Source organism: Leucoraja erinacea, chromosome 8 (assembly GCF_028641065.1).
Source record: "Leucoraja erinacea ecotype New England chromosome 8, Leri_hhj_1, whole genome shotgun sequence".
Lineage (NCBI taxonomy): Eukaryota > Metazoa > Chordata > Chondrichthyes > Rajiformes > Rajidae > Leucoraja > Leucoraja erinaceus.
In genome coordinates, this window is record NC_073384.1 from 3,696,315 (window position 1) to 3,715,590 (window position 19,276).

The window sequence follows — 19,276 nt, forward strand, 5'->3', positions numbered from 1 at the left end:
TCTCATCCACTCCCTACACACCTGGGGAAATTTACATTTACAATGTCAGGATTGGAAATGAATTTAATAATATGGAGAGGCAAGTTTTGAAGGAGTGTGAAAACTCGTTAGAATGAGAATTTTCAACAATTGCATCGCATGGCGTGTAGTTTTGGTTCCTTAATTTGAGGGAAGGACATTCTTGCTATTGAGGGAGTGCAGCGTAGGTTCGCACGGTTGATTCCCGGGATGGCGGGACTGTCATATGATGAGAGAATGGAGTGGCTGGGCTTGTATACTCTGTAATTTAAAAGGATGAGAGGGAGTCTTATTGAAACATATAAGATTATTAAGGGTTTGGACTCGATTAAGGCAGGAAGCATGTTCCCGATGTTGGGGGAGTCCAGAACCAGGGGCCACACAGTTTAAGAATAAGGAGTAAGCTATCTAGAATGGAGACGAGCAAACATTTTTTCACACAGAGTGGTAAGTCTGTGGAATTCTCTGCCTCAGAGGGCGGTGGAGGCCGGTTTTCAGGATACTTTCAAGAGAGAGCTAGATGGGGTTCTTAAAGATAGCGGAGTCAGGGGATATGGGGAGAAGGCAGGAACGGGGTACTGATTGGGGATGATCAGCCATGGTCACATTGAATGGCGGTGTTGGCTCGAAGGGCCGAATGGCCTATTCCTGCACCTATTGTTTATTGTCTATTCAGATCACATTTATTTTATGCTCAATACTGTGTAGCCAGCAAGATACACATTTCTGCAAAACCCAAATGTAATCACCCATTTTTCTTGCATAATATCATCACAGTTTGAGCAAAACCAGTGACAGTGTTCAGAATCATCTCTAATAACATCGAAAAATAAATAGAATGAGAATTCATTGCGACAGATAATATTCAATCTCAATAAAGAACAGACACAAATTCATTTCTTGACATGTTTAGCTTGGTTTAGAGATACAGCATGGAAACAGGCCCTTCGGCCCACCGAGTCCATGCCGACCATCGATCACCCGTTCACACTAGTAATATGCTTTCCCACTTTCTCATCCACTCCTTACACACTAGGGGTAATTCACAGAGGGGCGATTGACCTAGAAACCCGCACGTCTCTGGGATGTCGGAAGAAACTGGAGCACCCGGAGTCACCTGTTCCTTCTCTCCAGAGATGCTGCCTGTCCCGCTGAGTTACTGCAGCTTATTTGTGTCTATCTTCGGTTTCAACCAGCATTTGCAGTTCCTTCCTGATTTATCTTTAATATTCTCTCAAATGTTTTGTAAGTTTCCTTGCATAATGAGAAGTTCTAGAATCCTAATTGATGCTGTCTGTATGGAGTTTGTACATGTACATGCTCCCGATGTTGGGGAAGTCCAGGACAAGGGGTCACAGCTTAAGGATAAGGGGGAAATCCTTTAAAACCGAGACGAGAAGAACTTTTTTCACACAGAGAGTGGTGAGTCTCTGGAACTCTCTGCCGCAGAGGGTAGTCGAGGCCAGTTCATTGGCTATGTTTATGAGGGAGTTAGATGTGGCCCTTGTGACTAAGGGGATCAGGGGGTATGGAGAGAAGGCAGGTACGGGATACTGAGTTGGATGATCAGCCATGATCATATTGAATGGCGGTGCAGGCTCGAAGGGCCGAATGGCCTACTCCAGCACCTAATTTCTATGTTTCTATTCTCCCTGTGACCTGTGTGGGTTTTCTCCAAGATGGACAATAGACAATAGACAATAGACAATAGACAATAGACAATAGAAAATAGGTGCAGGAGTAGGCCTATCGGCCCTTTGAGCCAGCACCACCATTCAATGTGATCATGGCTGATCATCCCCAATCAGTACCCCATTCCTGCCTTCTCCCCATATCCCTTGGCCCTGCTATCTTTTTTTTTTTTTTTTTTTTTTTATTTTATTAGAAGTTAATACATCACAAAACAGTACAGTGGAACTTAATTTTAGGTGCCAACTATGTCATACCGTAATCCATTCTATGTACAACCTCTAGTTTTATGTTTTGAGAAGGAAGTAAGCAAGACAAGAAAAAGAAAACAATAGAAAGGGGAAAAAGAGGAAAAATAGATGGTAGAGAATAGAAAAACGTGAAGTGTGTATATATAAAAAAAAAAGAAAAAGTGGAAAGTAGAAATAGAAGAGAAGGCCCCTTAAAAGAGAAATTTTCAAATCTTTATTCGGAGATGTAGATCTATCCGCGTCATGAACTGAAATCAGCAATCTTTACGGTACCGCTGCATCACATGATTCCAAAAAGTCGATGAAAGAAGACCAACTCCTTAAGAATTGGTCATATTTATCTATTAGTCGGAGTCTCATTTCTTCAAGGCGTGCTATGTCCGTCATATTCCTAATCCACATTTTAACAGTTGGTGTGGTTGTATTTTTCCAAAATTTAAGTATCAATTTCTTTCCAATTATTAACCCATAATTAAAAAAAACGTCTTGGCCTTTATTTAAATTGATATCTTCTACTATTATTCCAAATATAATAGTAGACCCTGCTATCTTTAAGAGCCCTATCCAACTATCTCTTGAAAGCATCCAGAGAATCGGTCTCCACCGCCCTCTGAGGCAGAGAATTCCACAGACTCACAGGTCTCTGGGTGAAAATTTTTTTCCTCATCTCCGTTCTAAATGGCTTACCCCTTATTCTCAAACTGTGGCCCCTGGTTCTTGACTTTGGTTTCTTCCCACAATCCAAAGACGTACGGGGTTGTAAGTTAACTGGCTTGGTATAAATGTAGAATTGTCCCTAGCGTGTGTAGAGTAGTGTTAGTGTGCAAGGATCGCTGGTCAGTGTGGACTCGGTGGGCCAAAGGGCCTGTTTCCACGCTGTATCTCTGAACTAAACTAAACTAAACCTATGAGCTACACGCAGGTGAAATATCTTGAAAACACCTGTTATTAATTTGAGGAAGGACATTCTTGCTATTGAGGGAGTGCAGCGTAGGTTTACAAGGTTAATTCCCGGGATGGCGGGACTGTCATATGCTGAGAGAATGGAGCAGCTGGGCTTGTACACTCTGGAGTTTAGAAGGCTGAGAGGGGATCTCATAGAAACAAATAAGATGGATAAGGGTTTTGACACACGCTAGAGGAAGGAAACATGTTCCCGGTGTTGGGGGAGTCCAGAACCAGGGGCCACACAGTTTAAGAATAAAGAGTAAGCTATTTAGAACGGAGACGAGGAAACACTTTTTCACACAGAGAGTGGTAAGTCTGTGGAATTCTCTGCCTCAGAGGGCGGTGGAGGCAGGTTCTCTGGATGCTTTCAAGGAGAGCTAGATAGGGCTCTTAAAAATAGCGAAGTCAGGGGATATGGGGGGAAGGCAGAAACGGGGTACTGATTGGGGATGATCAGCCATGATCACATTGAATGGCGATGCTGGCTCGAAGGGCTGAATGGCCTACTCCTGCACCTATTGTCTATTGTCTATTAACAAATGCCAACTTGAAGATTATTAATGCCCGCACTTTATGAATTGAACACACCTCATCAAGATCAAATAACCAATTCCAAATTCTTCCGCACATATTGATCGGCAGAAAGCTATGCATCTTTCCTGACTCTTCCAATAAAAAGCTGACTTCACAATCATTAACTCACAATTGTAAGTTCAAATATAGGCCATTTATTACCTGCTTCAATAAATATCTCATACCTTCAATCTTATCATCATTCTTTTCCACCAATTCTTTATTGCCGTACTTCTTTGAAGAAGGGGAGTTTGCATTTAGATCTTCATCATCTGCAAGGAAAGGACACAGTGCAGGATTGAAAGCAATGCTAACCTTGATCTTTATGCCTCCCTGCCATTGAAGCGAGTTGATTGAATCCATTATATCACTCACCACCTTCTCTCTTCCAGGCAATCTCCTGTTATTTTCTGCCCAGCGATTGACGGCACTGGGCCTGCACTCGCTGGAGTTTAGAAGAGTGAGGGCGGGACCTCATCGAAAACATACACAATAGTGAAAGGCTTGGTTAGAGTGGTTGTAGAGAGGATGTTTCCACTAGTGGGAGAGTCTAGGACTGGAGGTCATGGCCTCAGACTGCGGAAAGTTGTGACCACTGCCCAGTCCATCACCGGCTCTGATCTCCCCCCACCATCGAAGGGATCTATCGCAGTCGCTGCCTCAAAAAAGGCAGCCAACATCATCAAAGACCCACACCATCCTGGTCACACACTCATTTCACCATTGCCATCGGGGAGAAGGTACAGGAGCCTGAAATCTGTAACATCCAGGTTCAGGAACAGCTTCTTCCCCACAGCCATCAGGCTATTAAACACAACATCAAATAAGCTCTGAACTATAACAGCCTGCTATTATGATTACACTATATCTGTTTATTTATTGCGTCTATAGTGGTCTGAACTTTTATCTTCCGTTATGTACTGTGTTTACATATTCTGTTGGACACATCTCCTATCTTGGACACATGACAATAAAACTCTCTTGACTCTTGAAGACTTTTTTTTGGAAGGTGATGAGGAGGAATTTCTTTAGTCAGAGGGTGGTGAATCTGTGGAATTCTTTGCCACAGAAGGCTGTGGAGGCCAGGTCAGTGGATATATTTAAGGCAGAGACAGATAGATTCTTGATTAGTACGGGTGTCAGAGGTTATGGGGAGAAGGCAGGGCAATGGGGGTGGGAGGGAGAGATAGATCAAGCCCTGATTGAATGGCGGAGTAGACTTGATGGGCCGAATGGCCTAAGTCTGCTCCTATCACTTATGACCTTATGAGGTTATGATGTGTACACTTCAAAGATTACTACAGCGGAGCTACTTGATAAGGCAAAGCAGCCTGTTCTGTCACTCACACATATAATAAAACACCATAAAAACACTGCACAAAAGCTCTTAAACATGAAGAATGGTTATGCATTGCCTGGAGAAACATGTGATTTAAATGTCCTGATAAATGCACAATGTGTTATTAGAAGTCGTGAACAAATGATGATTTATATTTTCTGATGTATGAGCCGTATAAAATCCATAACCAAGTCCTTCATTCCATTTGGACTTAACAAATCTGGACCTAATAGTTGAATATAAATATAGTTTAATGAAATCCAAGTGTGCCAATTTACTTTTTGATGTTATTTCCGGCTAATTTATACAACATATGAATAATTGTGCATGATGAAACTATCCAATATACCATTATCTGCCCACGTCCCATAATTGGTTTCTTGGCTTTCTCTCGGTATTGTGCTTCTGATGAGGAAGATATGTCGGAATGGCAGCAGCATTTATCATAGCTGACAGTTGTGGGGACGTGAATGGCAGTGTTTGTAAAGACTTACAAATAAGAGTGTGCTCTTTGTGCCAGCAATCCGTTCAGCTGGTCTTTTTTAGATGGAGACAACCTGCATGCTTTCACAGACAAACGTTTGCACAGACGCACGCCAACTCGTCTCTATGCAACCACTGCACCGTGGAGAGGATAGAGCTTTCAAAGAGCAAGTCCTCACATGCACAGAGGAGGCCTGGGTGACAATCGTAGATATACATATGATGTATTATCTTATAAGCTAAGTTGCGGACCCGATCTTCCAACCAACCTCAACGCTTTTTTAAAAATCTGCACTTTTCTGTAGCTGAAAGGCATAATAGACAATAGACAATAGACAATAAGTGCAGGAGTATGGCCCTTCAAGCCAGCACCGCCATTCACTGTGATCATCCCCAATCAGTACCCCGTTCTTGCCTTCTCCTCATATCCCCTGACTCCGCTATATTTAAGAGCCCTATCTAGTTCTCTCTTGAAAGTTTCCAGAGAACCTGCCTCCACCGCCCTCTGAGGCAGAGAATTCCACAGACTCACAACTCTCTGGGTGAAAAAGTGTTTCCTCATCTCTGTTCTAAATGGCGTACCCCTTATTCTTAAACTGTGTGTGTGGCCCCTGGTTCTGGACTCCCCCAGAACCAGGGGCCACAGTATCAGACAGTATTTCTGGAGAAAAGGAATCAGTGACGTTTCAGGTGGAGAGGTCTCCACCTGAAACGTTGCCTATTCCTTCTCTCCAGAGATGTTGCCTGTCCCGCTGAGTTACTCCCAGCATCTGCAGTGTCTATGTGTCTATCTTCTGTTTAAACCAGCATCTGCAGTTCCATCCAACACACACCGTAATACTATATTCTGCACTCTTGTGTTTTTCTCTTTGAACTACCTGTTGTACTAGTGTACCTAGTGTAGGGAGGAACTGCAGATGCTGGTTTAAACTGAAGACAAACACAAAAAGCTGGAGTAACTCAACGGGTTGGACAGCATCTCTGGAGAAAAGGAGACGTTTCGGGTCAAGACCCTTCTTCCAGACTGAGAGTCGGGGGGGACAGGAGAATGAGAGATAAAGACGGTACTTAAGGGCGGTCACGGTGGCGCAGCGGTAGAGTTGCTGCCTTACAGCGAATGCAGCGCTGGAGACCCGGGTTCGATCCCAACTACGGGTGCTGTCTGTACGGAGTTTGTACATTCTCCCCGGGACCTGCGTGAGTTTTCTCCAAGATCTTCGGTTTCCTCCCACACTCCAAATACGTACAGGTTTTGTAGGTTAATCGGCTTGGTAAATGTAAAAATAGTCCCTGGTGGGTGTAGGATGGTGTTAGTGTGCGGGGATCGCTGGTCGGCACGGATCCAGGTGGGCTGAAGGGCCTGTTTCCGAGCTGTATCTCTAAACAAAACTAAATTAGGAGAAATTAATGTAAGATATGCAAAAGGCAACAATAATGAAAGAAATGTGGAGCCCACAATGGTCCATTGTTGGCTGTGGAATGGGTGATAACGAGTTATGCAGACGGTGGAACTAAACTGGACGCCTAGTCCGACAACTATCGAGATGAGAAGAACATTTTTCACACAGAGAGTGGTGAATCTCTGGAACTCTCTGCCACAGAGGGTAGTTGAGGCCAGTTCATTGGCTATATTTAAGAGGGAGTTAGATGTGGCCCTTGTGGCTAAGGGGATCAGGGGGTATGGAGAGAAGGCAGGTACGGGATATTGAGTTGGATGATCAGCCATGATCACATTGAATGGCGGTGCAGGCTCGAAGGGCCGAATGGCCTACTCCTGCACCTAATTTCTATGTTTCTATGTTTCTAACTAGGGTGGGGGAGGGGCGGAGAGGGAAGGAGAGAGGGGATGCCAGGGTTACTTGACGTTATCAATACCTTTAGTCTGTCAGCTGCCCAAGCGGAAATTAGGTGCTGTTCCTCCAATTTACGTTGGGCCTCACTCTGACAATGGGGGAGGCCCAGGACAGAACAGTCAGTGTGGGAATGGGAGGGCGAGTTAAAGTGTTTGGCAAATGGGAGATCACTAAGGTGGACTGAGCGGAGGTGTTCAGCAAAATGACCGCCCAGTCCACGCTTGGTCTCGCCGATATATGGGAGTCCACACCTCGAACAGCAGATAGAACAGCAGCCAGTGATGCTCCACATGGTGTCGATGACAAAGATGGGTTAGAGATTTGCACAAACTGTGACTTCCCATAAAGGCACAACACCATTAGCAGTAAACCCAACTGTGAATTGATTGATCAAACGGCACAGTATGGAAACAGGCCCTTCAGCCCATCAAGTTCACGCCAGCCTTCAATCACACTAGTTTAGTTTAGCTTATTATTATTGACACGTGTACCGAGGTACAGTGAAAAGCTTTTTTGTTGCGTGCTATCCAGTCAGCGAGAAGATTGTACCTGATTACAATCTAGCCGCCCACAGTGTACTGATGCAGGATAAAGGGAATAACGTTTAGTGCAAGATAAAGTCCAGCAAAGTCTGATTAAAAATAGTTTGAAGGTCTCCAATGAGATAGATGGGAGGTCAGGGCTGCTCTCTCGCTGGTGAGAGGATGGGTCAGTTGCCTGATAACAGCTGGGAAGAAAATGTCCCTGAATCTGGAGGTGTGCGTTTTCACGCTCCTGTACCTCTTGCCTGATGGGAGAGGGGAGAAGAGGGAGTGGCCGGGGTGCGTCTGGTCCTTGATTATGCTGCTGGTCTTGCCGAGGCAGCGTGAGGTGTAGATGGGGTCAATGGAAGGGAGGTTGGTTTGTTCGCCTGGGGCAATTTACAGGCACCAATTAACCTGCAAACCTGCATATTCTTGGGGTGTGTGAGGAAACCAGAGCTAACGCACGCAGTCACAGGAAGAACGTGCAAACTCCACACCGACAGCGCCTGAGATCCACATGCAGCGTCCAAGCCTGGAGTTTAGAAGGACGAGAAGGGATCTTATTGAAACATATAAGATCATTAAAGGGTTTGGACACGCTAGAGGCAGGAAACATGTTCCCGATGTTGGGGCAGTCCAGAAACAGCGGCCACAGTTTAAAAATAAGGGGTAAGCTATTTTGAACGGAGACGAGGAAAAACTTTTTCACCCAGAGACCTGTGAGTCTGTGGAATTCTCTGCCTCAGAGGGCGGTGGAGACCGGCTCTGTGGATGCTTTCAAGAGAAAGTTAGATAGAGCTCTTAAAGATAGCGGAGTCAGGGGATATGGAGAGAAGGCAGGAACGGGGTACTGATTGTGGAAGATCAGCCATGATCACATTGAATGGCAGTGCTGGCTCAAAGGGCCGAATTACCTACTCCTGCACCTATTGTCTATTGTCTATTGTCTCTATTATAAGTTCTAAGTTGAGCAGAATTAGGCCAGTTGTCCCATCAAGTCTAATCTGCCATTCAATCATGGCTGATCTATATTTCCCTCTCAACCCCATTCTCCTGCCTTCTCCCCATAGCCCCTGACACCTGTACTGAAAATCTCTGCCTTAAAAACATCCATTGATTTGGCCTCCACAGCCTAATCAGTGCCCCGTTCCTGTTTTTCCCCTTAACTCTAAGAGCTATACCTAACTCTCACTTGAAAACATCCACAGACTTGGCCTCCACAGCCTTCTGTGGCAAAGAATTCCACAGATTCACCACCGTCTGACTAAAGAAATTCCTCCTCATCTCCTTCCTAATCATATGTCCTTTTATTCTGAGGTTGTGGCCTCTGGTCCTCGACTCCCCCACTGTGTGGTTATATCAGATGCATGAAAACGCCGTGGAACGTATTAAGGTTTTGCTTATCTTATATAAATTTCTATTGTTCAGATCTGAATGTTCGGCTTGGTGGAGAAACTGCAGAGAGGGGATGCTCGAGGATTGTTGACACCAGTCCAATTTGTTTGCCTTTAATTGGTGTATTTTTGCTGACAGCATCAGCCAGATTCATTATATTTATCTTACCTGTGTGGTGTTTGTTAATTTGTACCTTGTACTTACATCATTCCAGACGCTGTCTAATTTGCACTCTGTGTGAGTGTGAGTGCAAACGCAGGCAACTTGATGGACACAGATAAAAATGTGATGCTATGTTTATTAACATCGTCCACCGGCGGTTCATTTTACTGAGGTAAATGAGGAATAATTTTTTTAAAACGCAGAGCGTCAGAGCAAATTCACGGAACTGGACTCAGTCGCGTTTGGTTTTGAGTTGGGTTCAGTTCATTGTCACGTGTGCCGAGGCATAGTGAAAAGCTTCCGAGGCCTGCCAACCAGTCAGCAGAAAGGCTACACAGATCGCCCGGCGCGGGGGAGCTGAGATTCCCCCCCCCCCCCCGATGCAGGAGCTTGATCGCCCCGACGAAGGTGCCCGCCACCGGCCACGGTAGTAAGATCGACCCGTCAACAGAAGGCTCAAGGCCCACGACCGTGGGAGAACAAAGAAGGGAAGAGATTTAACTTTTTTTCGCCTTCCATCACAGTGAGGAATGTGGAGGAGTCACTGTGGTGGACTGGCGGCGCGACTCACCCGTTGCAGCGGCCCCTACAGCCTGTCTGTCTTTTTTTTATTTTTTGTCTAGTTAAATGTAGTGTTTGCTGTTTTTTAATAGTATTTTTAAATGTGTAAATGTGGGGGGCGGGGGGGGGGGGGAGGGGGAAACTGTTTAAATCTCTTCCCTGTCCGGGAGACCCGACTTTTTCCCTGTCGGGTCTCGGCTGTCGTTGGGGCCTAGCACCGTGGAGCGGCCTCCAGCCTGAACGACCCGGGGGCTCGGGAGACTGCGGAGCTGCGGATCTGCGGACTCACCATCGTCGGGGGTGGCCGGCCTCGGAGCGTGGGGAGCGGCGGTGACTCGCTGCTGCGGCTCGACTCCTGGGGCTCGGAGGCTCCAGCAACGCAGCCGCAGCCGCAGGTCCGGTGGACCGCGACATCGGGAGCTCGCGGGTCTGGGAGGAGAGAGAGAGAGACCGCTTCCCGGAGCTCCCGCAACGCGACTTCTCCAGCCGGTGTCACGGGGTTGGAACAACCCGGACCGGGACAGTACATCACCCGGCACGGCTTCATGGCCGTGGGACTCACCATCGCCCGTGGGGGTTCCAACCTTGGACTTTCAGACCGGGAGCGGGGCCGTAAATCGCCCCGCGCGGCCTAAAATGGCCGTGGGACTCATCATCGCCCGCCTGGGGCTTGGACATCGGGAGAGACACGGAGAACAGGGGAGAGAAAAGACTTGCCTTCCATCACAGTGGCTTCACTGTGATGGATGTTTGTGTGAATTTAATTATGTGTATGTCTGTAAGACAGTGTCTTTGTTTGTATGGCTGTGGAAACAACATTTCGTTTGAGTCTCACTGGGGCTCAAATGATAATAAATTTGTATTGTTATTGTATTGTTTTGTGTGTTCTGTTGCTTTTTATTAGTATGACCGATTTGGCAAATGAAATTCCTCGTATGTTGCAAAACATACTTGGCTAATAAAGTAAGTTTGGGTGTGATTCCAATCGAGCCGTACACGGCGTACAGACACAGGATAAAGGGACGAATGGGAATAGCGTTTCGTGCAAGATAAAGTCCGGTCAGAGAGAATCAAAGGGTCTCCAATGAAGTAGGTGGTAGTTCAGGACTGCTCTAGTAGTTGCCACGATGGCTCAGTTGCATGTAGCAAGGAGTGGTGGAAGGGATAACAGTCTCCCTCTGCATGGATTCCAAGTTGGCCCTCCCCTTTGTGGAGTTTTAATTTAGTTTAGTTTATAGATACACCGCGGAAACAGGCCCTTCGCCCACCGAGTCCGCCCCGACCAGCGATCCCCCCGTCCCACTTAAGAAACCTGAACGGAAACCTCTGGAGACTTTGCGCCCCACCCAAGGTTTCCGTGCGGTTCCCGGAGGTTGCAGGTGGTTGCCGGAGGTTGCAGGTAGTGGAAGCAGGTAGGGGGGACTGACAAAAACCTCCGGGAACCGCACGGACACCTTGGGTGGGGCGCAAAGTCTCCAGAGGTTTCCGCTCAGGTTTCCTAAGTGGGACAGGGGCATTAGAGACAGCAGCCGTGGTCAGGATCGAACCTGGGTCTCTGGCGCTGTAAGGCAGCAACTCTACCGCTTGCGCCACTGTGCCGCACGGCAAAGATCTCTTGGAAATTGTACGATTGTCCAGAATCGGCGGAACATTTCCGGGCGGCAGGGTGGCGTAGCGGTCGATCTAGCGCCAGAGACCCGGGTTTGATCCTGATTACGGAGATCGAATCCTTGTCTGCACGGAGTTTGCACATTCTCCCCGTGATCTGTGTGGGCTTTCTCCGAGATCTTCGATGTCCTCCCACACCCCAAAGTCGGACAGGTTTGTTGGTTCATTGGCTTTGACATAGACAATAATCATTTTTTAATTAAAACAACACCACACACCACCTGTATAAGTCTCCATGTTCCCTTTGATGCAACAAGTCCTTAGCCACCCTCAGGTAGACTGCGTTTACACATAATTATTGAAATATTGCCTTTTGAAAATTTTTATTCACTGAATATTTTTGTTTTGTTTATTATGTTCCCCATGAGTATCATTGTGTTTATAGACCTGTTATGCTGCTGCCAGCAAGAATTTCATCGTTCCATTGTCAGTGCCGATAACAATGAAACTCTCCTGACGCTTGTCTTGCAGACTTCATGCATTCTCTGAAAGCTTCTCGCCCTGTCTGCATCTGGACCCAGAAAACGATATAGAGACACAAGAGGCTGCAGAGCTAGATTCGTCAGCAAAGCACAATGTGCTGGGATCACAATGGGCCAGCCAGCATCTGCTCCAGCTTCCTCCCACATCCCCCGGACATCAGTTCCAGTTTAGTTTATTGTCACGTGCACCGAGGTACAGTGAAAGACTTTTTGTCGCATGCTAACCAGTCAGCAATAGACAATAGGGGCAATTAACCTACAAACCTGCACGTCGTAGGGTTGTGGCAGGAAACCGGAGCTCCTAGACAAAATCCTAATGCGAACTCCACTGGCAATAGACAATAGGTGCAGGAGCAGGCCATTCGGCCCTTCGAGCCAGCACCGCCATTCAATGTGATCATGGCTGATCATCCCCAATCAGCACCCCGTTCCTGCCTTCTCCCCATATCTCCTGACTCCGCTATCTTTAAGAGCCCTATCTAGATCTCTCTTGCAAGTAGTCCAGCAAACCGGCCTCCATCGCCCTCTGAGGCAGAGAATTCCACCGACTCACCACTCTCTGTGAGAAAAGTGTGAATGTCTCCGAAATGCAGCGCTTATTCTTAAAGGGTAAGCAGAAAGACCTGGTTCGATCCCCATTTACGGGTGCAGATGTCTGTACGGGAGTTTTTAGTACAGCTTCTATTTCTATTGACCTAAGCATGGGTTTTCTCAGGCATCTTTATTTTGGGGACGATCAGCCTTGATCACAATCCAAAGGCGATCCAGGTTTGTAGGTTGAATGTGGCTCCTCCTGCACCTATTTTGTTTCTAAATGTAAAGAAAATTCTGTGTAGTCCGGGGGTCACCAATGTCAGTGTGCACTGGAAGATCGCTGGTTGGTGCGGACCCGGTGGGCCGAAGGGCCTGTTTCCATGCTGTACCTCTAAACAAAACTAATCGAAACTAGCCACATAAGGTGACATTTGCTTCTTGGATCGGGCTGATAACACAATTGATGTTCCGTCCTGTGGAGGTGTGCATTTTCCATGTGGCACCTTTGGCCTGATCTGATTTGCCCTTTCGTTGCGTTTCCTTTGATGATGCTGCTGGCCTTGCCGAGGCAATATCTGTGTGAATAAGGGAGTTTGGCTTATCGGGCTGATTCATGCAGCAGTGGTTTGGAAGCTCCCAAACCGAGCTGTGTATAATTATTTTCATTTCTGTTCCTTGTATCTGCCAATCAACCTCCCCTCAACTTGCACCCATCGGCCTCTCCACTTCTTCCAACTCCCACCACTGAATTGATAAGGGCTTCAGCCAAGATAGAATTCATGTCCATTTATATGAATTTGCAGCATAATAATGTCAAGGTCTTAAAGTCAAGTGAAATTTGGTGGTTCCATTATTAAATTCTAATTGAATATGCAATGACTTTAAGATCAGCCAACCTGCCTGGGAGTTGGGAAGCATGCAGACACAGGTTTATGAGCTGAAGTTATGATCTCAATTTTGTTCCTTCAAGTTGACAAAGGGATTATGAAATTGGCTTCTACAGAACCAAGATGTCAGAAATGAAATAGGTAAACCCCCATTGTACGAGCATGCTAAGCTGGTCCCACTGAGTACCACATCTCCAAGATCCCCTACTTCATAATTTCATAAGTCACAGGAGCAGATGTAGACCATTCGGCCCATCAAGTGCTCTGCGCCATTCATTCATGGCTGATCTATCTTTCCCTCTCAATCCCATTCCCCTGCCTTCTCCCCTTCATTCCCACTGCCATTCAATGTGATCATGGCTGATAGACAATAGACAATAGACAATAGGTGCAGGAGTAGGCCATTCGGCCCTTCGAACCAGCACCGCCATTCAATGTGATCATGGCTGATCATCCCCAATCAGTACCCCGTTCCTGCCATCCTCCCCACATCCCCTGACTCCGCTATCTTTAGGAGCCCTATCTAGCTCTGTCTTGAAAGCATCCAGAGAACCTGCCTCCACCGCCCTCTGAGGCAGAGAATTCCACAGACTCACAACTCTCTGTGTGAAAAAGTGTTTCCTCATCTCCGTTCTAAATGGCTTACTCCTGATTCTTAAACTACTGGTTTAAATCGAAGATAGACATAAAAAATTGGAGCAACTCAGCGGGTTGTGCAGCATCTCTGGAGAAAGGAAATAGATGACGATTCGGGTTGAGAACCTTCTTCACATTTTTGTGGGATGGAGAGAGAGGGGATGCAGACATTGAACCCGCATGCAAGAGACGCCATGTTTTGGCACCATTTTCAAAGTCAAGCTGAACAAACCTTACATAGGAACATTGAAACATATAAGATTGTTAAGGGTTTGGACACGCTAGAGCGGGAAACATATTCCCGATGTTGGGGGAGTCCAGAACCAGGGGCCACAGTTTAAGAATAAGGAGTAAGCCATTTAGAACGGAGACGAGGAAACACTTTTTCTCCAAGATAGTGGTGAGTCCGTGGAATTCTCTGCCTTAGAGGGCAGTGGAGGCAGGTTCTCTGAGAGAGCTAGATAGGCCTCTTAAAAAAAAAAAAAAAAAATGAAATGATTCAATGGCTTATTGTCTTAAACTACTGTCAAATCGTACAGTACAGAGCAGCACAACGAAATGATGACGATTCAGGTTGAGCATCTCCCATTTTTGTGGGAGGAGAGAAAGGGCGTCGCGGTATTGCCCGCGCAAGAGACGCCGTAACATTTTGGCCATTTTCAAAGTCAGCTGAACAAACCTGGGAAACATGAAGATGTCTTGCCCAAGGACACAAGAGCGGGAAACAGTTCCCGATGCACTCCAAGCAGGGATTTGAACCGGCTACCATTTAGAACGGAGAGCCGAACTCTTTTTCTCCAAGATGTGCTATCTGTCGTCTCTACAGATAGCGGTGGAGAGTTCAGGGAGATAGCTAGATAGGGAGATAGTGGAGTCAGGGGAATGGGGAAGGCAGGACGGGGTACTGATTGGGGATGATCAGCCATGATCACACAATGGCGGTGCTGGCTCGAAGGGCCGAATGGCCTACTCCTGCACCTATTGTCTATTGTCTATTGAACCAAAACTATCATGCCTCATCCAGCACTGCCATTGTCTTTACATTATAAAATAAACCTATTTTGCTTGGCATCATGTGGCTTCAAGATAGATTTTCTAAACACCATTGAAGGAAAAAAGATATTTACTGTTAGCATTTGGTTTATTTCAAGAGCAAAGGTCTGTCTGTAAAGCCCTAGAATCAAATGTATTGGACACCATTTAATGATTATTCATGCGTAGAAAAGTACTGCCGATACTGGTTTACACCAAAGATAGACACAAAATGCAGGAGTAAAGTCCTGTCCCACTTTCACCACCTAATTCGTGACCTTTTTTACTCGTGGACATTTTTCATCAGGCTAGAAAAAAACGCGCCTCGGCCTACTTGATGTCATGAGTCCCTACAACTGGCATCACGGCCTGCTACGACCTCCTATGACCTCGTGACGACCATGCTGCGAGTACGAGTCAAGGGCAAACTCAGCAGAGGTCGTGAATTAGGTCGTGAAAGTGGGACGGCCCCTTTACTCGGTGGGATGGGCAGCATCTCTGGACAGAAGGAATCGGTGACGTTTCGGGTCGAGACCCTTCTTCAGACTGAGTCTGCGGAGAGGGAAACTAGAGGTGTGGAAAAGTCCAGAACAAATCAGAGCCGGCACCGATGACTGAGAAATTGTGGAGCCCACAATGGTCCACTGTTGGATGTGGAAGAGGTGATAACAAAAGGGAGAGGTGGCTGCAAACAGTGGAACTGGCAGGATGGCTAGGGTGGGGGAGGGGTGGTGAGGGAGGGAATGCAGTTGTCATTTGAAATGAGATATTCTGTCCGACATGTGAAGCATGGAACTGCAGGTGCTGGTTTAAACCAAAGATAGACACCAAAGACTCAGTGGGTCAGGCAGCATCTGTGGAGAAACGAGAGATATAGACGGCACTGAGAAAGGAATGAAAGATATGCAAAAGTTTCACTGTTGACCAGTGGAGTTTCACTGTCTGCATAACTTGTCACCACCTATTCCACAGCCAACAATAGACCATTGTGGGCTCCAACTATCCTTGATCATCGTTGCTTTTTGCATATCTTTCATTGATTTGTTCTATGTGCCATCCATAGAAATGTATAACATTTATAAAAGATCTGGACAAGCTAGATGCAGGAAAAATGTTCCCAATGTTGGGGGAGTCCAGAACCAGGGGGCCACAGTCTAAGAATAAAGGGAAGGCCATTTAAGACGGAGATGAGAAAAAAACCTTTTCACCCAGAGAGTTGTGAATTTGTGGATTTCTTTGCCGCAGAAGGCAGTGGAGGCCAAATCACTGGATCAATTTAAAAGTGAGTTAGAGCTCTAGGGACTAGCGGAATCAAGGGAAATGGGGAGAAGGCAGGCACGGGTTACTGATTGTGGATGATCAGCCATGATCACAATGAATAGCGGTGCTGGCTCGAAGGGCCAAATGGCCCCCTCTTGCACCTATTTTCTATGTTTCTATGTTATATCCCTCATTCCCCTCTCCCCTGACTCTCAGTCTGAAGAAGGGTCTCGACCCGAAACGTCACCCATTCCTTTTCTTCAGCGATGCTGCCTGACCCGCTGAGTTACTCCAGCATTTTGTGTCTATCTTTGGTTTAAAACAGCCTCTGCAGTTCCTTCCTACACACTATTCAACACAAGTGGATTTGACATTCGAACAATCTTCAGATGTATTGAAGATCTCCATGCCAACGTTTGTTCAAAGATTCTGAGCAAATTATTTATTTGAGGGGATGACTCTGGAGGATTGCTTGCTTCCTGAAAACTATCAGGGTCGGTCATTAATCAGTGGGTTCTAATCCCTCTGGAAAACAGGATAAGGCGGATGCAAGGAATTCTGTCAATTAAAGGTAGAATCACAGTACAGACACATTGTACTTTTAAAGAGGAAGTGTGTAGGTAGGAACTGCAGATGCTGGTTTCTCCGAAGATAGACACAAAATGCTGGAGTAAAGGGCCTGTCCCACTGAGAAACGAATGAAAGATATGCAAAAGTTTCACTGTTGACCTGTGGAGTTTCACTGTCTGCATAACTTGTCACCACCTATTCTACAGCCAACAATAGACCATTGTGGGCTCCAACTATCCTTGATCATCGTTGCTTTTTGCATATCTTTCATTGATTTGTTCTATGTGCCATCTATAGAAATGTATAACATTTATAAAAGATCATTTGCGTGTCATTTGCAGATGGCGCGCAAAGGTTTTGTACATCCCAAAATCCTGGGGCGCCGCACGTGACTGTGCGTCACTGCCTACATCACCACGCACCATGCGCGCATCACGTGTGTGTCACGATGCACGTGTCGTGTCGTGTAAATTATGTGGCGTAAATGAAGCACAAATGACGTCCCCCTTAACTCAGCGGGTGGTAACTTGCTGATGTCTTGTTCCAAAAGCATTCTGCTTGACTTTGTTATATCAGTCATGGCTGTGGGAAATTAAAGATAGACACAAGGAGCTGGAATAACTCAGGCAGCATCTCTGGAGGAAAGGAATAGGTGACGTTTCGGGTCGAGACCCGACTTCAGACTGAGGTTTGGGAAAGGGAAACGAGAGGTGTAAACGATACAGTGAGATGTAGAATGAAGAAATGAATGGATGAATGGATGAATGAATGAATAAGTTATTGGCCAAGTATTCACATACAAGGAATTTGCCTTGGTGCTCCACCCGCAAGTGACAACGACATGAAAGATATGCAACACGTAACATAGAAACATAGAAACATTGAAATTAGGTGCAGGAGTAGGCCATTCGGCCCTTCGAGCCTGCACCGCCATTCAATATGATCATGGCTGATCATCCAACTCAGTATCCCGTACCTGCCTTCTCTCCATACCCCCTGATCCCCTTAGCCACAAGGGTCACATCTAACTCCCTCTTAAATATAGTCAATGAACTGGCCTCAACTACCCTCTGTGGCAGAGACTTCCAGAGATTCACCACCAAAGTTCTTCTCATCTCGGTTTTAAAGGATTTCCCCTTTATCCTTAAGCAGTGACCCCTTGTCCTGGACTTCCCCAACATCGGGAACAATCTTCCTGCATCTAGCCTGTCCAACCCCTTAAGAATTTTGTAAGTTTCTATAAGATCCCCTCTCAATCTCCTGAATTCTAGAGAGTATAAACCAAGTCTATCCAGTCTTTCTTCATAAGATAGTCCTGACATCCCAGGAATCAGTCTGGTGAACCTTCTCTGCACTCCCTCTATGGCAATAATATCCTTCCTCAGATTTGGAGACCAAAACTGTACGCAATACTCCAGGTGTGGTCTCACCAAGACCCTGTACAACTGCAGTAGAACCTCCCTGCTCCTATACTCAAATCCTCTTGCTATGAAAGCCAACATACCATTTGCTTTCTTCACTGCCTGCTGCACCTGCATGCCTACCTTCAATGACTGGTGTACCATGACACCCAGGTCTCACTGCATCTCCCCCTTTCCCAATCGGCCACCATTTAGGTAATAGTCTGCTTTCCCGTTTTTGCCACCAAAATGGATAACCTCACATTTATCCACATTATACTGCATCAGTGCAACGATTATCAAAGGAAGGTGGAGCCTACAATGGTCCATTGTCGGCTGCGGGTTAGGTGGTCATGAGTTATACCTTAGGTCATAAGGTGATAAGTAATAGGAGCAGAATTAGGCCATTCGGCCCATTAAGTCTACTCCGCCATTCAATCATGGCTGATCTATTAACCCCCTCCTAACCCCATTCTCCTGCCTTCTCCCCATAAGCCGACAATGCAGGTGGTGAAACTCACCAGGATGACAGTGTAACTAGTATGATGACGAAGGTGGGGGAGGGAAGGGGTGCAAGGGTTACTTGCAGTTAGAGAAATGAAAATTCATACCGCTGGGTTGTAAGCTGCCCAAGAAAATAACTCAGGCTCTATTAGATGTTTAAGAAAGAACCGCAGATGCTGGAAAAAAACAAAGGTAGACAAAAATGCTGGAGAAACGCAGCGGGTGAGGCAACATCTATGGAATGAAGGAATAGGTGATTTTTCGGGTCGAGACCTGAAGAAGGGTCTCGACCCGAAACGCCGCCTGTGCCTTCGCTCCATAGATGTTGCCTCACCCGCTGAGTTTCTCCAGCATTTTTGTCTACCTTCAGGTTCCATTAGAGATGGGTCGACACTCGGAACTGCAGATGGTGATTAAAAAAACAAAGTGCTGGAGTAATTCAATGGCGGAGTAGACTTGATTGGGCCAAATGGCTGGAGTAATTCAGCGGGTCAGGCAGCAAATCTG

The 19,276-nt window shown here is 46.3% G+C and overlaps 1 protein-coding gene across 1 annotated transcript in view; it reads right to left on the minus strand.

Moving 5' to 3' along the window:
- The window catches only part of macrod2 (mono-ADP ribosylhydrolase 2), a 1,271,393-nt gene that overhangs the window by 35,859 nt on the left and 1,216,258 nt on the right, over nt 1–19,276 (minus strand). The window contains exon 11 of the mRNA XM_055638840.1: nt 3,610–3,751. Coding sequence (XP_055494815.1) covers nt 3,610–3,751 — 142 coding nt within the window. The remainder of the gene's footprint in view (nt 1–3,609; nt 3,752–19,276) is intronic.